Consider the following 21,025-nt stretch of genomic DNA (forward strand, 5'->3'; position numbering starts at 1 on the left):
ACGACCACAATAGATGTGCAAATTAGGATCAGATGATCCCTCTCTGGGCACAAAAGGTATATTCATCAACTGATCCCTCCTTGGGTTTTCTAGTGCTAGTCATAGGTGGGAGCGGAACGCGGGGCGGCGCTGACACAGGGGTTACAATGGTGCCGTGGACCCGGATCGGCAGCAAAGGTTTCGGGGGGTGAGTGTAACGGGTACATGCAAGTCCATGTGGAGCGTGGAAACCTCCCTGCCGATTCCTTCATATAAGGACGCTAGCAGCTGTGCCGTTGGCTCGAGCTTATTGGTGCAGTGGTTACCGATCTTGGCTGCCGAGTGGAAGCGTCGTTGGCGCGCGGGTTTGCGTCCCGGCCTAGTCAGAGGTGGGAGCGGAACGCGGGGCGGCGCTGACACAGGGGTTACACATGGATCACTTTAACAGAATGTTAATAATGTTAATGCCATCTTGTTGATTTATTGTTATAATAAACAAATACAGTCTTTATGTACTGTATGTTGAATGTATATATCCATCTTGTCTTATCTTTCCATTCCAACAATAATTTACAGAAAAATATAGCATATTTTATAGATGGTTGGTTTGAATTGCGATTAATTGCGATTAATTACGATTAATTAATTTTTAAGCTGTAATTAACTCGATTAAAAATTTTAATCGTTTGACAGCCCTAATATATATATATATATATATATATAATAGTGTAAAGCAATAAAACTGCAACAAAAATGAATGAAATGAACAACAAAATACATTTTTATAATGGGTCAAAATTATTTTTCGAACAGATCATGTGACTACCACTTCAGACGGCCATTTGCTTTGCATATAATTAAAAAAAAAAATTGGGGAGGGCAATTTTATTTTTCAAATTATTTTTTTCTTTGATTGAACATATTTTTTGGGCTGAAGCAACTTTTTTTGGGGATTGAATGATGTAGACACAAATGTCCTACTAATAATATGGCCCAAACACAAAAAGGATTGCTTCAAAGAAAACTTTTTCAATGAAAAATTAAGTGTTCAAATGCAAATTTTTCAATCTCAAATATTTTTTTCGCATTCAAAAACGTTTTCTATGATTGAAATCTTTTTTTTTTTTTTTTTTTTTGATTGAAGTGATTTTTCTTTTTGAAAATATATTTTTCTGAAGCAACTTATTTTTTGATTGGATAATAAAGACAAAAACATCCTAGCCAAAATGTGGCCCAAATACAAATGAACATTACTTCAATCAAAAAAGTTGGTTCAATCAAAAAAAACTTCACTCCAATCAAAAAAAAAAACCAAAAAAAAAATCAATCAAAGAAAAATAGCTTTCACATGCATTATTTGGAGTTTCAAATTTATTTTTGCATTTTTTTGTGTGCAACAACTTTTTTTTTGTTAATTGAAGCTACTTTTTTTGATTGAATGATAAAGACACAAATCTACCTCCATATGGCTCCGCCCAGGGGATACAATTTTTGACTGGGGTAACTACATCGGCACGACACTGGCGGGCATACCATATTCAATGGATGACGAGCTTGGCTAAAAGTATTGCCTAAGCAGCCTGATTTAGAATTCCCCTCAAGAATGATCGTAAACAAAAAACGGTCATTGTCAACTTATTATTATAAATATTCTTGTAAGTTAATTTTATTGCTGACACTACGTTTCGGGGTCATCAACATGTTGTGCCCCCCTGTCCCAAAAGTCAAACTCCGCCTATGAGTGTAGTATCCTAAATTTTTTGAGTGGCCTGTACATTAACAACTACTGTACTTTGTGTTGCCCAAGCACTACCCATTCAAGATTCTGTGTCCATCAAGGCCCTTCCTTGCTAGGAAATATTCTAATAGATATTTAATCAGGCCTATTACATGCCATACACACATACAGTACACATGCTCAATTGTTGAGGTTTACATTTGCATTGTCAACAGTGGCCCCTACAAACCGAAAGACCTTAATGCTAGACACGTGGGCCCATGAAGTGCTACCCTTTCAAGAGTTGATTAAACCTTTTTCTTAAGTTATTCTTATTTTATGGATTTATTGTTCGAGATGTGTGCGAGCGTATGTGTGTGCAGGGGTGTGGGGGGCCTGTGGTCCCTCTCACAAGCACAAGGGTGGGACACAGGATCACAGGACAACCTTTCTTTAAAATCTATTATGTTTCCTAATTGATTGACTCCAAAAATAGCTGTCTCTGTGAATGGGAAATGACGATACATATTTAAGGGTGCACAAGGAGAATTAATTCTCCCGTGTAGGAGATTGGAAATGGGAGAGAAACCTTTCTCGTGCAGACTACAATCAATAACAGCACGACCTTAAACGTCTATCTGATACGCCAGAAAGCAAAGCGATCGTTCAGCTTTGTGTCCATTTAAGCAATGCTTCCGACTGTGAGGGCTTGGTGACTCTACCGCAAGGGCAGGCGAACAGTGTAAGATAGATAGATGTTCCACCATTTAGGGGATCTGTTACCCTAATTGATTTTTTTTGTTCAAAATTTGTTTAAAAAGGAGGGAAATTACAGTGAAATAATATGGTTGCACAAGTGTTTACACTTTGTTACGACTGGGAATGTGGCTTAGTTCAGAATGAACATGCAAAATGGGAGTCAGTATACCCTCCTTCCACCATTTTATGTGCCTTCAAATACCACAGGGGCATGACATTGTGATGGTGTTTGGCACAGAGAAAATTTCACATAAAAAGATGATAGTTTCCTACATTCTGCTGCATTTTGGGGTGACCTGATAGAGAGCCTAATATGATCCAGGAGGAGATTATTCACTTTTAACAGGCTGTTTATTGTCAAAGAAGCACATATCTTCGGTAACCGTTTAACCTAATTCCAACTCATTATACCAACAAGAATTTCCTCCCACCAGGCATTGATTTAATGAAGGTGAATTGTCAGAACAAATGTGAGGTGTATACTGTAGATACTGTATGTTTACCGTGAACACTCGCATCAGCAAAGAACAGCATATCCAAGGTATGATGCTTGCAGTATGATATTTTACATTTTATCACAATGGCCAAAATTGCTTTTCTTGAGAAAATGCTATATGTATTTTTTGGTCAATGAAAAAAATGGTGGGTAGCTGACTGTGTCTTGAGATGTGAGGAGAGAGCTGGCAAAGGAGTGTCGTGACTCAATGATTCATAAGACTGAATTATTCAATAGTTGGATGCTTGTAGTGCACTCCGCCCCTGCTGAACCTACTCCATCCGATGTAGACCTAAGACGTAAACCTCTACAAGACAAATCGACATGATTGAAACAAAAAACCTGAATGTTTGATGCAAACATCTGTCAATAACTCACTCAAGCGTACAACAACAAATGAACAAAGCTGAAGGGTTTTGACGCTGGATTTTCTAGAAAACTGCATTGGGTTGTGGCTCCATTGGTTGATTTAAAATGTGATATTTCACACAAAGCCAAAACAGACCTCTATTAGTGTTTTTTTTAGGGCTCGATAGAATTGCCTTTACTACTACTGGAAAATTTTAGTACTCCAAATCAAGTCTAATCGCATTACAATAATGTACTGCCTTAATATAGTGAAAAAGAACAGAAGTGGCTAAGGCTAGAGGCAAAAGCATGGCATTCAACAATGAAATGGCCACAACATTATTTACGAGTATGTTAGTGTTTATATATGTGGTGTGCGCGTGCACTGTATACTCGATGTGTCTGTGGGGTGTAAGATTCATTGCAGATGCTCACTGACCGAGACCACCAGCAGTCTCACAGAAGGAACGCTAAACATAATGGATGTGTTCAAACATGGATGTTACGTGTATAATCAGCATAATGCATGTTTTAAGATCAAGAATGAATGTAACTGTAATGGTGGGTCATCCATAAATTTTAGGCTGGGAAATCAGGTTCAACAACTGGTAAGGACCAAATGAAGAGACTCACAAAGCATACTAAAAGAAAAACAAACAGAAACCAGCTGACTGTTAACAACTCCATATGATGGATGATTTACTGAGGATCACAGCGGGGCCATTGAGCAAGGAACTGGGTGCAATTCAATTCCCTTACTTCTCAGAGTTTCCCTACATTGAAGTTGAAGTTCATCCAACAAATGTCATCAAACAAATGTATATATTAAACAAAGATAATCCAAACATAAAAAGCAGTTTTGATATAGTGATAAACCGGTTAAATTCATGCCAAAAGTTACCTGGCCCTATATCATCATCGATATTTGTTTCATGATATTAAACCTATTATGATATTAAACCTAAAAGTGGGGGGAAACTAAAAAAAAAAAAAAAAAAAAAAAAAAAAAGGAAAAATGTAATTTATAATTTTGTTAATTCATATACATTCCAATACACATCAGATGTACCACCAAAGTCAAATATGAATTGGTACAAGGTCCCAAAACAAATCCGTGAGAAGAGGAAAAGGTTATCTATATTCTGAAGATTTTTACTGAACTCTAGTGGTCATAATGAAGAACTACAGTCTAATCTAAAAACAATCTTTTGACTACGCTACCCAAAATGCACCACATTTTAAATATGGCGTCCTACTTAAACTAGTGAAGTTGAAGAACCACAAATTTTAAAAACACGTCTTAAATTGCAATGTATCGACTGTATTTCGGGCAGCAACATGGAACTGTTAGTGAATGCTGTGAAAAAAATCCATAAACTAAATGTTTGCAAAAGTTCGGTTCGTTACGTCAATTCGTTGGCAGATAGCGACTTGAAAACCGAAAGGGATCTGCCGCTGGTGATCGGGTCAAGCCAGGCTTTGGTGCAGAAACTAGGGACGCAGGTGGAGGTAAGAACGGCCTTCATTACCGAGGAGGAGGAGGTTGCCCTTCTGCTGGAGCTGGAACCAGGCTTGAAGAAGAAACGCTACGAATTCGATCACTGGGATGACGTGAGTCTTATATATGTGTCCATATTCACACAGAGGTCATATGTCTGTCAGACGATGTAAATGAAGGTTTGAAGTAGGGCTGAATTAGGGTGACCATACTTTTATTTCCAAAAAAGACGACACTCGGCCCGGCCTCGAGATACTTTATTTCAAAAAAAAAAAAAAAAAAAAAAAAAAAAAAAGGCCATATCGTATATACTATATGGCAATAATTGTTTTTTACTCAACAGATGACAGGTTACTCAACAGGCTTTATTGTTCCTAAAAAAAATAATAAACAATAACAACGCCAAAAAAACAAATAAAGAAATAAATGAATAATGATTTTAAAAATTATAATATAATGCAGACCCATGGAAATGTATGTATGTATGTATGTATGTATGTGTCTGTGACTGCACACGCATGCGCAAATTTGTATCCAAAGTAGAATAAAGGTATTTTCGACTTACTCTTTTGGGTACATAAAACTTTCATTTTACAGTATCGGTATTGATGGTAAAAAACTCTTAACAACTGGGCAGGCTCTCTGGGAACATGTCACAGGCAGCACAGTATTGTAGTATTCTGTGCAAAGTGTCAGTCAATTTCAACACAACGCTAATTGTGAAGAAATACTCCTCTGCGTCAATTTGGAATTTCCTCTTATTAACATGGATGACTGAACCCTGACGCATAAGAAACCCAGTTACTTAGAATATAATCAGGGGTGCACATAAGTTTTTTGCCCAGGTTCTCAGAAGAGGACCTGGAGATGTGACTTGGTCCTCTTTGAGCTTGAGAGCCGACCCACCTGATGCGATAAAATTATGACAAGCTTTACTTAGAGCCAATTACCTTTAAATATATTAACAATTATTGCTTGATTAACATCAACTGGCACAACAAAATTGCCATTACTCTGAAGTGAAATGTAAAGAAATAAACATAAAAGCACTAATTCAAAATAAATGACATTATGCGCGCTCCCACATTAACTCCAAGCCTTTGTAAAAGTGGGATGTCCTCCTCATAAGAGCTCATTGAACGTGCATGTTTAGCTTTGTGAAATGCGAGCAAAAACACGTTTGTCAGTGCATGGCGCTGTTCATTAAACTTTATTCCGCCACTTGTCCATAGGGCGAGTGGGGTCCTGTCCGACATCGACAGTTTGCTTAATTGCCAAATACTCTGTTTTTTTCGTGCTTTTCAAAGTTTGGATGGCTTAAATTCTTTGACCCTACATAAAATGTGCTGCTCTTATCAGCGAAATTGGGATTGTCACGGCAAATTTTGTACCACATTTCCGTGCGAGCATCATTAGCTTCTAGCCATGGTACCTCCTGCAGCCACTTTTCAGCAAAAGTCCTTTTTTTTGGTAGCTCCGGTGACTCTGTCGTCTGTCTGTCTTTTGATAGGGGTCGGGGAACACGGAAATAATTACTCAGTGGGGCCTGCCTCTGACATTTTCAGAAGTGATTTTCTCGTGTCCGCCACAAAGACAGTGGTCAGCCATCGGTACGCAAAAGCGTATGAAAGCCGTCGAGGGCCAGCGCGTTTGTCTACGTCCAGTACGCATGCGCGCATGCGGACCACTTATGTGCACCCCTGAATATAATACTAACATTCAACCAAATACACAAACGCAGAACAATTACTACAAGACTAATATTATATACTGTACACATACAGTATAACCAAATATATAACACAAGACACATGATTGACATTAGTCGGAGATAACCTTACAGGTCCGGTTCTTCCTTCAAGTGGATGGCGAAGTGTATAAAACATAGCCTGGTATTCCAGACTCACCGCTGTTCCAGCTATTAAGTCTGGCCACCATTAAGCGGATAAAATTTCCAGGGCGGAGCAAGCCACAGCAAACAGACAGCGGAGTGGACCAATCAGCGACGGGCGAGATGAGGGACTTGCGCGCGGAAGTAAACATACGAGGAGAGCGGAGTTTATTCAACATGGCTAGCGCGAGACAAACTGTTGTCAATGACTTGTGTCGATGTGTTTTTGGTCATTTAAAACTGATTTTACCGTGGATTGGAACATATTCTCGGCTCTCCTGTTCGCCATCTGTGTTGTTGTGGAGACGACTTCCGACGCGGAAGAGTGACGTTGCTCGCTAAGAACACGTCACGCAAATAAACGAATCTGATTTGTCGATTGATTTTGTACTTGCTCGAGAGGCCGTTAATGGGCTGGGTCCCAGACTATTCTCTCAGTGTTTGAAAAACACAGGGAGAACAGTCTGGCCGTGCCAGGCAATAAAACACATGGACGCATCGGATAGCTTTTTCAGTGGAGACTTTTTATTAACAAAACAGAACCAGTGGGGGACAATGCCACTCAACACGGTGCTCCCGCGCAACTTCAACACCTCTCTCTCTCTCTCTCTCTCTCTCTCTCTCTCTCGCTCTCCTCAATCTGTTCTTCCGCGCTATATTTGTAGTGCCAATCATATCGAAAAAGGATAGCGGCCCCTTGGGGATGGCGGTAGCATAAACATCTCTTAGAACTACTCCTTCTCCCCCTGCTAGTAGGAGCCACGTCAACGCAGGCAGGCGCTGTCCCCAGCGGCCTGAGGGATTCTCTTCAAATTGGTCCCATGAAAAATCATGAAAACCGGACATTTTCATTAATTTATAAAACCCAGCCGGACGATACGGACAGGACGTGAAAAGTAGACATATCCCGGAGAAAGAGGATGTTTTGTCACCCTAGTCTGAAGGATACTGGAAAAAACGTTTTTGGGGTTCGCGATATATATTGCGATATACAGTATATTCAAATGTTTAAAATAGAAGAATTTTCATCAGATGACTTGAATAGATTAAATTGTTTTTCCTGAGTTACCCCCTTGTTTTCGTATTAATCCTTGTATTTTTAATTTTTTTCTTTATATTTTTAATGATTTATCATATTCTTCAATATAAAATTTTATCTTGGAATTTCTGTAATTTTTTTATTGTTGCATTATAGATTTAAGGTGCTTCAATTTACTTTAATTGTATTTATTCATTATTAATTTATTTACGACTTGAAAGTGCAAAAAAAAAACGTGTTATATAATTGTATTTAAGTAATACCATTTAATCTAGGCTAGGGGGGTTTATCTGTGAATGATAAAGATTGTTTTATATAAAATCGAAGCCATGTCTCGGCACACCTGCTGCTTTTATGAAGCAAACCAAAGTTTACTTTTTCCAAATAACAATAATAACAATAATTGCACATCCTCAGATAGGACTATTCCACGTGCGCACATCGCGATGGCGATATTCAACGATATATCATGCAGGCCTAGTTTGAAGTACAGTAGATGTAGGCTATAAGCTCTCTAACATCAGCATGCATGGGCTACACATGAGCACAGTCTTGCATTTGATTCGTGACCTGAGCCTTTTGTGGAGCACAACAGTTAGGGGTGTGACAAAATGGCGAAATGGTGATATATCGTGATACTTTGTATCCCAAAAGGCTATCGATATGCTCTTGCCAAGAATCGAGATATCGTTTTTAAAAAGGTGTCAATGTTTACTGAGGGAATTTTGATGTCTTCTTCAGGCAATCATCTTTGTAAATCTCACTGGAACGGCACCAAACAAAAGTTTCAGCATCATCACCTTGTCAAGAATCTGCATTGGACAAGGTGATGATGCTGGAACTTTTGTTTGGTGCTGTTCCAGTGAGACCTTAAATGGCCCAAAATTACCTAATTGCCTGGCATTGACTGCCACTGACAGCCATAGACATTCAATCCGTTTGAAGTAGGAGGGATGGCAGCGAGGGATGGTTCATTCGCTGCCAGCCTCCCAGTTCAAATGGATTGGACGTCTACTAGTGATAACCTAATTCCAATTCACACTAGAAGCTTGTTTTTCTGTTAGTTTTTTGTAGAATATCCTAGAATGATTTCCTGACCAATGTATCGCTAATCGTTATATCGCCATGTCGTCAGATCATCGTTATCGTGAGCTTTGTATCGCAAATTGAATCGTATCGTGAGATACCAAGAGGTTCCCACTCCTAACAACAGTATACAACTAGCAACAACAACAAATGCAACATCAGGGCATGTAATGGTGCCCTGTACATCATCTAAAGTAGTCCAGGATAGTTCTGAATAATTGCTTATCAAAACACAAAACATAATACTCATTAGAGATGGTATTTACATTAAAAAAAAAAGTGATTTGTTTAAATCGCATTGCCAAGAAATTTTGATTCTGGAAGCACTGGGCAGATTGGGTTAACATGAGTTGTATTTGGACTAAAGATCCAGCGTCTGCATAATATACAAGCACTGAAAGCAATGTAGCCATGAGAAATGCTATTCATGATACTATCATTGTTTTGTAAATGAATATTTTTGGTCTTGATTTCCTCCCCCATATAGGCTATTCATGGATACAGAGAAACTGAACGTTTGACGTGGGGTGAAGCGTGCCAGGGCATTTTAGCTCGTGTCCGTTCAGTAGCATTTGCTTCTGGAAGCTCACTTCTTGGGCCCGTACATGTCCTAGATCTGGATAAAACTGGTTATATCAAACCTCACATTGACAGTGTCAAGGTAAATGACGTAAGCGATATGTGTACATGACATTTCAGGATTACTGTACACTTGTGTAATATGAATCTTTTTACAGTTCTGTGGCAGCACAATCACTGGATTGAGTCTTCTCTCAGACAGTGTCATGCGCTTAGTTAAAGAGGATGCTCACAGTGAATGGCTAGATCTGCTGCTGCCAAGACGCTCCCTCTACATCCTAAGGTTCAGCAGTTAGTACCATACCTTGTAGTTGAAATACCTACACTTTGCTGAGCCACTTATTTCGCTCCCCTTTTATATTCACAGGAACCAAGCCCGGTATGACTTCACTCATGAAATCCTAAAAGATGAGGACTCTATATTTAATGGACAGCGAGTTCCTAGGCAACGACGCATCTCCGTTATTTGTCGGAACCTTCCGGCTTGAATGCACTCTAATTCAGATAGAATGTAGATTTGACCTGCTCCACAAAGACATTGTAAATGGCCTCATTGATGTTGTTACTCCTCACTGGTGGAAAGTAGAGTGCCAAAAATTAAGTGCGCAAGACTTGATTTGTATTTACTGAAATTACAATATCAAGTGCATTAAGTATTATGAGTCCATATTTTCATGGATTATAATAAATGGCTCCTCCACATTCATTAATAAATACATTTTTAAATATCTGTCAACATATTTCTCAAAAGTGCAGTCCTCTGTGAGCTATTGTCCCTGGAAAACATTGAATTTGTAGACATGGTGACAATCTCATTAAATCTTTGTGGACACAAAAGGGGAAAACAAGTAAATTTCATAATTTAGGTGGAAGCACGATGTATGATTGTATCAATAAAGAACATTTGTGAAGAGAGTTTCATCACTTGCAACTTGGTGTTATGTATTAAATACCCCTTCTGAATTAATGAGGAACAGTTCAGTGTCCTTCAAATTTGCCATGAATTTTGCCGTGCTTGTATTCTCCACTATTGTTTTGAGACAAACTTGAGTGTTCAAATGAGTTTCATATTTGCATGTTTTTCAAGGTAAAAAAAATATTTTACAAGTATTCCCGACCTTAAAAATGTTTGGGTAATTGTTCAATTGGCAACTACTAAAATACTTTATCGAGAAAAAAAAAAAACACGTTTTTTTTTTTTTTTTTTTTTTTTTTTTTTAATTAGAAAACATCCAACTCAACACAACTCTATCACACTTAAATTCAAGTGATCCTTTTTATGCTTCGGCTGTGAGTTTTTCCACCAAAACACCAACTTCATGGAGACCAGATATACTAGATCCAATGAAATAATTTCTTGATTTCCCACCATCCCCTGCCATCCTTATTGGTTTGATCAATATTCTATAGCACAACACCTGTCCTCAGAAAGCTCATGGGTGACTTGGAACCGAATCTGAGCTCCTTGTTCATTCCGTAAGATAAAAATGCATTTTGTCGTTAACGTTTTTGCGTTCTGGATTGAGGCGTTTCAGAATCTGAGCTAGGACGTTGACAGTCTTCTCGCTGCTCAAGCCTGTGCGCTTGGTCTGGAATTTTTTCAGCAGATCTTTGGTGGTCATCGGTTTCCGGATGAGGTAGCGACGGACCGCTTCTTCTGTTAGTTGCACATCACTGTCGGATGAAAGATCAAAAAGAGCAAATAAGGCTGACTCCCAACACAAGATTAACAACAGCAATTGGAGATGAATCGGATGTGCAATGACACAGTACCTGGAACTGGGAGTAGATTTTCCTGATGGGGGTTGAGGTGTAGTCTTTCCAGAGGGAGCAGGGCTCTGACTGCTGGGGTCCATTTTGAGCCTTTTGGCAGCAGGGGAGTCTGTTCCTGGACCTTGTGTCTGTCTTTTACCTGTTGGAACATGAGATCGGACGGATGCTCGATAGAAATATGTACTAGGCATATTAACTAAAAATATCAATTATTTTTGGTGAAAAAAGTTTTTTTAACACAATAGATCAAACCAAGCTGAAGAAATATAGCTTGTTCCACCAACAATTTTTTTTAGGAATTCTATGCTTGCTTATATCGAATTGAATCATAATCAAAATTAATCAAACCGATTCAGATCCCTCCACTAATCAATCTTGAATCATTTCCAACCCTCATATCAGGATATGAATCTGTTTTTTTAGGTGAAATTCACATTCCTAATAGCAACATATCAAAACATGGGTCATGCTAAGAGTTGACAACATATACACCACATGTGTGCACCTTGTTCTAGCTTGCTAGCAGCAGCACGTAGTGTGTTGGATGTGGCGGCAGAGTCAATGGAAGGCGTCCCTGGCCGGCTGCCAGTTCTGGAACTTCCAGCAGAGCCGCGTCCACCTGCACGTTTTGGGGGAGTACGCTTCTTCTACAAAAGGAAATGGTTACATTGACATTATTCATAATTAATCCAATTCATGAAATCATCTGTATTTTAAAACTAGAATGATCACTTCTTCATCCACACTCACTCACCGCCATAAACAGAGCAGAGGCCGTTTCTCCTTCAATATCACTGTCGTCTGAGCTGTCTGATTCACCGCTACTGTCTGTAAAACATATAAAGTCACCTAAAAAAATGATAATCATATACAGTGGTACCTCTACATACGAAGTTAATTTGTTCCAGGACCTTGTAAGTCGAAATGGTCGTATGTCTAGCAGGATTTTCCCATAGGAATACATTACAATTCCATTAATTCGTTCCACAGCCCAAAAACCTACACTAAATCCTTAATAAATACTGCTGGTACTATTACAAATGGCAATTACACACTGCAAGAAAAATTATAAATAAAAAACGGAATAATGTAATGATAATAATAATTCATGTAAAAATGTGACTAATCAGGTTCTAATGTGGCGGACGTTTTTTTTGCTGTACCTGAACGCACCGCGTGGCTGACGTGACAGAAAGAGGGAGCTGTGAGCTTGAGAGTTTCAATGTTTTCTTGAGAACCGTCAATTGCGGCGGACAGTAGGCATTTTGTGTTGAATAAATTGTGAAATAAATGATAAAAATGTGACGAAGCTGGTGATTTCTTTGGCGATGTTACCACAATAGTAATTGTCACCTTATAAAGACTGGCGAGCGACTGGTCGGAGGAGGACCGTGGAGATACTGTATATTGTTGAGCCAGTCCACGGATGCGCACCCCACGCTCATATTTTTCTATAATTTATAACTTCGTTTAAAAGGTAAGCGTCACCTTTTCCCTTGTTTCACCACCTGTACCAACCTTTTTGAAACCTGTGTTGATTTCTCACACAAGAAAATTTGCTGTATGTTCCGTCTGTGGGGCTGTCATGTCGTCGTATTTCAAGCATGTCGTCTTCGGGAAAACAATCTGCGGCGTTATGAATCGTCGTATTTCGAGCATGTCGTCGGATGTATAGACAAATGGCGAGTCAAATTTTACGTCGGATGTCGAAAAGATTATGTGTCGAAGCGATCATATGTCGAGTACCACTGTATAATGATACTGCCAGGGAGGTGTTTGTAGTGTTTTGGATATGTAGTTTTTTAGGTAGCACTTAATAGGATGGCTTTGTCACTGTAAGGTCTGAACCTTTTTTCTTCTTCTTTTCAGTCTGTGCCAATGTTTTCTTTGCTTCCTCCTCCTCTTCCTCCTCCTTTGCTTCCTCCTCATTCTGTTTCTCCTCTTCGCTCTCTTCCTCGCTTTCTGAGGCCTCATCGATCCCTGTGAAGTAAGACAAATTTCAGCACGTCACATGAACTACTCATCTCTTAAATGATTGACAATCATAATACGCTGGTTTGACCTTTGGGAAGGTCTTCTCCTTTGCTTGGCTTTCCTTTTTCAGGTTCTTCATCTGAACTGCTTATGAGAGACAAAAGACTTATTTATTAAAGAAAAAGGGCCATATAATGCCTTGCAAAAAAGTCTAGGAGGCACATGCATGGAGAAACCTAGTGGATTAACATTTGTTCTCTTTGTCGAAAAGTACTTCTTGCTTGAAACTTACACCATGTTTTAATGGCCCAATGAAAAAAATAGATAAGAGTTTGGATATTATTTGTAGAGCCTTTAAAAAACATTTTTCCACAAGTACAAGTCGCCAACTGTACTTTTTTCACCATGTGTAATGGCTATCAATCAATACAAATTAACCATCAGCCCAGCAAGTGTGTAGAAAGAGTTGGTTCCAACGCACCTTACTTGACGTCTTGCTAGCGGTACACAGGTGCTCTCGTCTTTCGATGATGAGCGTAGTCCTTTGGCTCAGTCATGTTGTTATCAGTCAGTGTATGTATGTGTATATTCAAAAGAAAAACAAAGCGCGACGATATTTCCACAACTTAACTTATGTCGAGAGTCCCGTTGGCTTGTACATGTGCGCGTGTGCGCGTGTCCATTGTCGATTTGTTTGTCTTCGTGTGTGCGAGAGCGTGTGCGTGTGTGGTTCAAAATCCGTATCGTTTTCCTCTATCCTACCAACTCACTGGGCCTCGCTCTCCTGACAATCTCTTCCTGTTATCACTTTCGTACCGGAAGTGCGCCTCAGATTTCAAAATAAAAGTTTTCTTTCATAACTAACCAAAATTCAATCTGAAGTCTTATTCATTCTTCATAATCATTTTATTTTACAACAACACTTATTTTGGCTCCAACACCATGATTGACCTAGGTCATATCAATCAATGTATAGCGGGCCTAAAATGAAGAAATCCTACATTTTGAGTAGAGTAAAACGCTATTGATCTCACCTGCTTTCATCTGACATGTAATCCACCTCAAGACCCTCGTAGTCACCATCATCACTGTCTTCCAAAGCATCCTTGTCATTGTTCTTCTTCTTCTTTGATTTTCCTTTACCAGTTTCATTCTTTGCTTTTGTCTTGCCTTCTCCATCTAAAAGCAAACAAGGATTGTTTAAATGCAGCTGTACTACGCTACACACGGTATTTTCCCAACACACAGGGTGCCATGTTTGGAAATGCGTATTCCAGTATACCGTATTTTTCGGACTGTAACTCGCAGTTTTTTTTTTTTTCCATAGTTTGGCAGAGGGTGCGTATTATACTCTGGAGCGACTCATGTGTGATTATTTACTGTCGGGCCGACTTTTCTCTCGCTGTTTTTTAAAATAAATATATATTCATATATTTATACTAAAATGATGTATGGATGTTAAATAAAATAAATAATTCTGATAAAACAGAGAAGGCGCTGCGCATGCCTGCGCACGTGATCGCCGTGGCCCCGGTCTCTTTTCAAACTTCCCCTCCCGCCCTGGCGCCCTCCGCGAGCATCCTGATATTTCCTTTTCGATATGGAGCAGCTAGGAGTATAAACAAACTAAAGACGGGAATTGAAAAGCAAACAACTGCAGCAGGAGTGGGATATGGAAAGGATTCAAATTGATTGTGGAAGATGCTATACAGAAACCTGTGTCTGCTTCGCTGAATGTAAACGAATGTGGCGCTTTGGTCTCATACGAGAAATATATTTAACAAAATTTTCTAGCGTTATTTCGTTGTGTAAATGCATTTATAATGATCATAAAAATATGTAGAATATTTAAACATTGAGAAAACTTGCGTTTTTTTTCTGCAAATTCGAGATTAAAATAAATGTCAAATCCATTATTCGTCTGGTAGAACAGACACACAAATATAAAAGATATAAATGTTTATTGAATACCCATCTTACAGTCTTAACTGTGAGAATTCGTTACAAAAGACAGGCTTTAATTTATTATCATTATGCATCGCCACAAATGTGATCACACAAAACGCAACCACGCATCGCATCCCCACATTTCCTCCTTCTTCTGAGTCCTCACAAATGACACAGAAAATGTCTTTTTTTTTTCGGGCTCGTGCCTTCAAATGAAACATGAAATTTCTGGGTTTTTCAGGCTCGGGCAAGCAAATCAAGTTAATTGATCGGGCTCGGGCCGGGCTTTAATACCCGCGGGCCGGTCGGGTCGGGCCGGGCTGGATTTTTTAGGCCCGATCTATCTTCTAGCGTCATATAATGTTAGCATACCGTACACCTATTCAACCAGTTGTTCTCTATTGTATTTTAAATTGCCTTTTAAGATGACATGTCTGTTCTTGGTGCTGGATTCTATCAAATAAATTTCCCCCCAAAAAATGCGACTTATCCTCCGGTGAGACTTATGTTTCTTTTCCTTTTCATTGCACATTTTTTTTGGCTGGTGCGACTTATACTCAGTGGCAACTTATAGTCCAAAAAATATGGTACTCATCCACACCTTCACCACTGTTGTCACTATCTTCACTGCTCATTTCAAAGTCATCTTCCAGATCATGGATGCGCAGGTCGCTCCCTCGACCGCCACTCTTTTTCTTCTTTGTTGATTTCTCACTCTCATCCTCTTCCTCATCACCCGCTGTTTGCTCACGCAGGCGTCTCTGAAGCATGATGCTGAAGTGATTCACTACCTTGTTTCTCCTATGCACATAATGGAGTGTCTATTGAGTAAACCATACTAGTATATAGCGTCCTTTCACTTGCCAAGTGAATTGGTTAGTAAAGTCAATTAATAAGCAAAACTTTAATCTATTGGGCAAAGAGACTTTGAACATCTGATCTTTTCTCATTTTCTCACTTTAACCCTTTCTCACCTGCCCCACTCCTCCTCAGCCTCCTCCGCAGTGAGAGTTCTGTGTTTCGCCACTGGGGTGAAGTTGTACCAGCCATGAACAGGGAAGGCTTCAAAAGCACCATCTGGGCATTGAGTGAAGATGTAGTAGGAAGCATTTTCTGTGACACCTCCTTTCTTCAGGCCTTTGAACCTTAAGTAGACAGAGAGAGGGTAGATTGGTTATCAATTCATAGGTAAACAATAAAGGAGGAAACATGATTTAGTGTTTCGTATCACACCTTTTGCCTGCTTTGCCGTTGACTTTTAGAATCCAAGGCTGGTCCTCTACTTTAAACTCACGTGTTACAATGCCATACTTCTTCCGTCGAGCTTCCTCACGCTGTTTCTTGCCAAACTCGCTACCAGCTGCGCCCTCCGGTGTCTCTTCTTCACCATATATCTTCCGAGCACTCATGTCTCTCTCCATTCGAGCCTGAAGGAAAGGGATTCTGATATAAGTTACTCCAAAAACGTTTGAGATTTTCTTCATTTTATAGTACTATCACAACAATAATGTAAAACCATCTTCTTTTCACTATGTTAATGTTTGTAAACAATTACTAGACTTACCTGTGTCCACGTTGAACAGTTGACTTTATCACCTGCGTTAAAAGCCATTATGTTGTATTTCTTGCTTGTATTTCTATAGGTAGAAAAACAGTTACATAATTTGTTTTTTTTAAACCATTCATTACATGTAAAATTTGATAAGGTAAGGCATTCAACCTGACTAAGCAGTCAAACAAAGCTGATGGTCAAACAATTATACAAGGTCTTACGATATTTTACACGGCCCGTCTTAGTGAACGTGTAAAGGATGAAGCGTGTGTTTAGTTTATTTCTCTTTGCCCCCCTTTTTTTCAAATGTTGCAATTTGTTGCGAACACAGAAGAGCAGCAGTAATGTCGAGGAGGAAATACTGGTCCTTCTCAAAAAATTAGCATATTGTGATAAAGTTCATTATTTTCTGTAATGTACTGATAAACATTAGACTTTCATATATTTTAGATTCATTACACACGACTGAAGTAGTTCAAGCCTTTTATTGTTTTAATATTGAGGATTTGGGCAAAAAAGTAAAGAAAAAAAAATCCCTATCTCAAAAAATTAGCATATCATGAAAAGGTACTCTAAAGAAGCTACTAAACTAATCATCTCAATCAACGAATTAAGTCAAAACCCCTGCGAAAGATTCCTGAGGCTTTTAAAAACTCCCAGCCTGGTTCATTACTCAAAACCACAATCATGGACAAGACTACCGACCTGACTGCTGTCCAGAAGGCCATCATTGACACCCTCAAGCAAGAGGCTAAGACACAGAAAGAAATTTCTGAGCGAATAGGCTGTTCCCAGAGTGCCGTGTCAAGGCACCTCAGTGGGAATACTGTGGGAAGGAAAAAGTGTGGCAGGAAACGCTGCACAACCAGAAGAGGTGACCGCACCCTGAGAAAGATTGTGGAGCAGGGCCAATTCCAGACCTTGGGGGACCTGCAGAAACAGTGGACTGAGTCTGGAGAAGAAACATCCAGAGTCACCGTGCACAGGCATGTGCTGGAAATGGGCTACAGGGAAGCAGCACTGGACTGTTGCTCAGTGGTCCAAAGTACTTTTTTCAGATGAAAGCAAATTTTGCATGTTATTCGTAAATCAAGGTGTCAGAGTTTGGAGGAAGACTGGGAAGAAGGAAATGCCAAAATGCCTGAAGTCGAGTGTCAAATACCCGCAGTCAGTGATGGTCTGGGGTGCCATGTCAGCTGCTGGTGTTGGTCTACTGTGTTTTATCAAGGGCAGGGTCAATGCAGCTAGCTACCAGGAGATTTTGGAGCACTTCATGCTTCCATCTGCTGAAAAGCATTATGGAGATGAAGATTTCATTTTTCAGCACGACCTGGCACCTGCTCACAGTGCCAAAACCACTGGTAAATGGTTTAATGACCATGGCATTACTGTGCTCAATTGGCCTGACAACTCTCCTGACCTGAACCCCATAGAGAATCTGTGTGATATTGTGAAGAGGAAGTTGAGAGACACCAAACCCAACACTGTGGATGAGCTTAAGGCTGCTATCGAAGCATCCTGGGCCTCCATAACACCTCAGCAGTGCCACAGGCTGATTACCTCCATGCCCCGCCGCACTGAAGCAATCATTTCTGCAAAAGGATTCCCGACCAAGTATTGAGTGCATAGCTGATATATCTGATTGAAGGTTGACTTTTTTTTGTATCAAAAAACACTTTTTTGTATTGGTGTGATTAAATATGCTAATTTTTTGAGATAGGGATTTTTTGGTTTTCTTGACTTTTTTGCCAAAATCATCAATATTAAAACAATAAAAGGCTTGAACTACTTCAATTGTGTGTAATGAATCTAAAATATATGAAAGTCTAATGTTTATCAGTACCTTACAGAAAATAATTAACTTTATCACAATATGCAAATTTTTTGAGACTGACTAGTATGTGATGAAAACAAGAAATATAACTTTGTGAAACACTGGCAAGGTGAAAGTAGTTTACCTGGTTTACACATTTCACATCTCTTTTTCTCTGCATTCCTGCACAGCAGACAGTTTACCTAATTTATCTATCACTGCAATTTGAAATATTGTGTAATTTTGTGAACCTCCTTCTGGCTTGCTCATTTTGCACATTCCTATTGCACTTTTGTACAGTACTCCAATTCCCTGATTCTTTGTTCACATGTTATTATTTATTCATAGTTTTATCTTAATTTATTTTTTCCCCTCAACACTTGGAGGTCAAATTCAACGAAATTTCATTCTGTATTCAGTAGTGCATACCAAAATGACAATTAGTCCAATCTAATCTAATCTATCGAACTAATTTATCTATCTTGTGCTAAAGTCATATCATCAATCAATAAATACAAGGGAACCAATTCTATTGACAGCCATACACGACCAGGAAAACCATTAGGCCTACAAACTATCACCCATCACTAGGCTTTGCTAAGTTCATAAATGTTGGGACATCTGCACGATTCAGATGTTTTTTTTTCCTTTTTGCTTTCAACACAACAAGATGAAAATATTACCGTAGAAGAGCGAAAATAACCATGACAAAGATTTCCATTCATATGATCAGATAAATCTCATCGCAAATATTTGGGAGTAAATTCAAACCCCGACCATATTCAGATATTTTGTCTGAGTATCTATATTACATTCAGAGCATCACAAGAGAATATTTACTTCACTACTCACTTAGGGACTCGAACAATATATTCAGTGCCTGAAGAACTGCTGCTCCCCTGCAACACAAAAAGTTTCTCGTAAATTATTCTATGGCTTTCCAGCTGCCATTACAGGATATTATCAATCATATTGCACCCCCCCCCCCCCAAAAAAGGAAAAGGTACAGATTAAAAATGTCTAAAAGAAGTCTCATGGATTAAACCGAAGCCAGTAAACATTATTTCCCCAAGCCATTACTCACTAGTGATGCCATAATGTATCTTGGCTCCGACTCCAATAAAGATACACTTGAAAAAGAAAATAATACATAGTGTTAGAAATACGGCATTAATGGTACTAAAAGAATAGTCATTTTATAATGAGCATTATTGACTGCATTGTCTACGCGAAATACAGACTCTTAAATAGTATGAAATGCTACCGTGGATGTTTGACGCCAGTTTATGAACAATTTCAACCAAAGATGCAAACTTACGTTATGCTTACGCAGGAACGTGGAAAGGAAGTTTAGAATTTTTCAATATGATTGATCAAAGAAGATGCGTTTGTTTACAAGAGAATTTTGCGGCGCACACTTAACAGTCCGTCGGAATTTATTGTAGGTAGGAAACACGTCAAATAAAGGTTCCGCGGTTGTTGCTCACGTGATTGGTATTCGCCTTTCTTTCACTTACAGAATTGATGTAAAGTATATTGAAACACTCGGCGCAGTGCCTAATATGATGAAATTCACTTCATTGACTCATGATGAGCCCGCTAAATAAATAAATTCATAAATAAATAAATAAATAAATAAATAAGCTGGTGAGTACCGCTCCTGATTTTTAATTTATTTTATTTATTTAGTTTTTTAAAAAAAAGTTTTTATGCCTGTCTGTATGTTTATCACCTCAAAGCCTAAACAATGAGTGGATTGTTTATTCTATTCCAAAGTTGAATTGTTATTGATTTTTTCTCTTCTGTAGGGCAGCCTCAGTTGTGATAGCAAAATTGTGATTTAAGAATTTTTATAATTTTAAGTGAGTATAAAAACGTTACAAAGTACAGTATTTCATTCCATACACTGTTGGAAAATACAGTAAATTGTAAAATTTCAATGGGATTTGTCTTTGTTTTCCCAGATTTTCAAAAGACAGCGGTAGGTCTTCATACGAAGTTGATTCATTCCAGGACCATGTTTGTAAGTCGAAATGGTCGTATATCCAGCAGGATTTTCCCATAAGAATACATTATAATTCCATTAAGCCCGAAAACCTGCACTAAATCCTTAATAAATACTGATGGTACGGTTGCAAATAGCAATTACACAGAGAAAAACAAATAAATAAAAATCGGAATAATAATATAATAATAGTAATAATAATACTAATAATATCTACAATAATGTAACGAATGGAGTTTCAATGGTGCGGATGTGTTTGCGCAATGTAACTGAACGCACGGCGTGGCTGACTTGACAGAGTGAGGGAGGGACTTTACTTTCACTTTGTTTACCTGCTACAGACAGTATGCATGTTGTGTTGCACAAGTTCTGAAATAAATGATTAAAAACCTGACGAAGCAGGCGAATTTTTTGGCAATGGTACAATGATAGTTATTGTCATTTTAACTTATAAAGACTGGCAAACGAAGGTCGGAGGAGAACAGTCGAGATTGTAGATATTCTACGGCTGTATTGTCAAGCCAGTTCACGGACACGCCCCCCAAGCTCATATTTTTCTATCAGTTCCA

The 21,025-nt window shown here is 38.8% G+C and overlaps 2 protein-coding genes across 3 annotated transcripts; one reads left to right on the forward strand and one right to left on the reverse strand.

Annotated features, from left to right (window-relative positions):
• Positions 1–4,537: 4,537 nt before the first annotated feature.
• alkbh7 (alkB homolog 7) lies at positions 4,538–10,513 on the forward strand. Its single transcript, XM_057817690.1, has 4 exons — positions 4,538–4,910; positions 9,301–9,474; positions 9,551–9,675; positions 9,760–10,513. The coding sequence occupies exons 1-4, from the start codon at positions 4,638–4,640 to the stop codon at positions 9,878–9,880; spliced, it is 693 nt and encodes a 230-aa protein (XP_057673673.1). The 5' UTR covers positions 4,538–4,637; the 3' UTR covers positions 9,881–10,513.
• Positions 10,514–10,609: 96 nt separating this feature from the next.
• Positions 10,610–19,907, reverse strand: gtf2f1 (general transcription factor IIF, polypeptide 1). Of its 2 annotated transcripts, none has more exons than XM_057817688.1 (14): positions 19,770–19,907; positions 19,536–19,581; positions 19,304–19,350; positions 16,651–16,723; positions 16,320–16,513; positions 16,061–16,231; positions 15,688–15,887; positions 14,174–14,318; positions 13,228–13,286; positions 13,014–13,145; positions 11,920–11,993; positions 11,671–11,812; positions 11,166–11,304; positions 10,610–11,066 (listed from the first exon to the last, which is right to left on the reverse strand). In XM_057817688.1, the coding sequence occupies exons 2-14, from the start codon at positions 19,545–19,547 to the stop codon at positions 10,862–10,864; spliced, it is 1,593 nt and encodes a 530-aa protein (XP_057673671.1). In that variant the 5' UTR covers positions 19,548–19,581; positions 19,770–19,907; the 3' UTR covers positions 10,610–10,861. The 2 variants fall into 2 exon arrangements, with proteins under 2 accessions (XP_057673671.1, XP_057673672.1); XM_057817689.1 differs by having other exon boundaries at positions 10,612–11,066; positions 13,228–13,283.
• Between the last annotated feature and the right edge of the window lie 1,118 nt (positions 19,908–21,025).

The sequence above is a fragment of the Corythoichthys intestinalis genome, chromosome 16 (genome assembly GCF_030265065.1).
Source record: "Corythoichthys intestinalis isolate RoL2023-P3 chromosome 16, ASM3026506v1, whole genome shotgun sequence".
NCBI lineage: Eukaryota > Metazoa > Chordata > Actinopteri > Syngnathiformes > Syngnathidae > Corythoichthys > Corythoichthys intestinalis.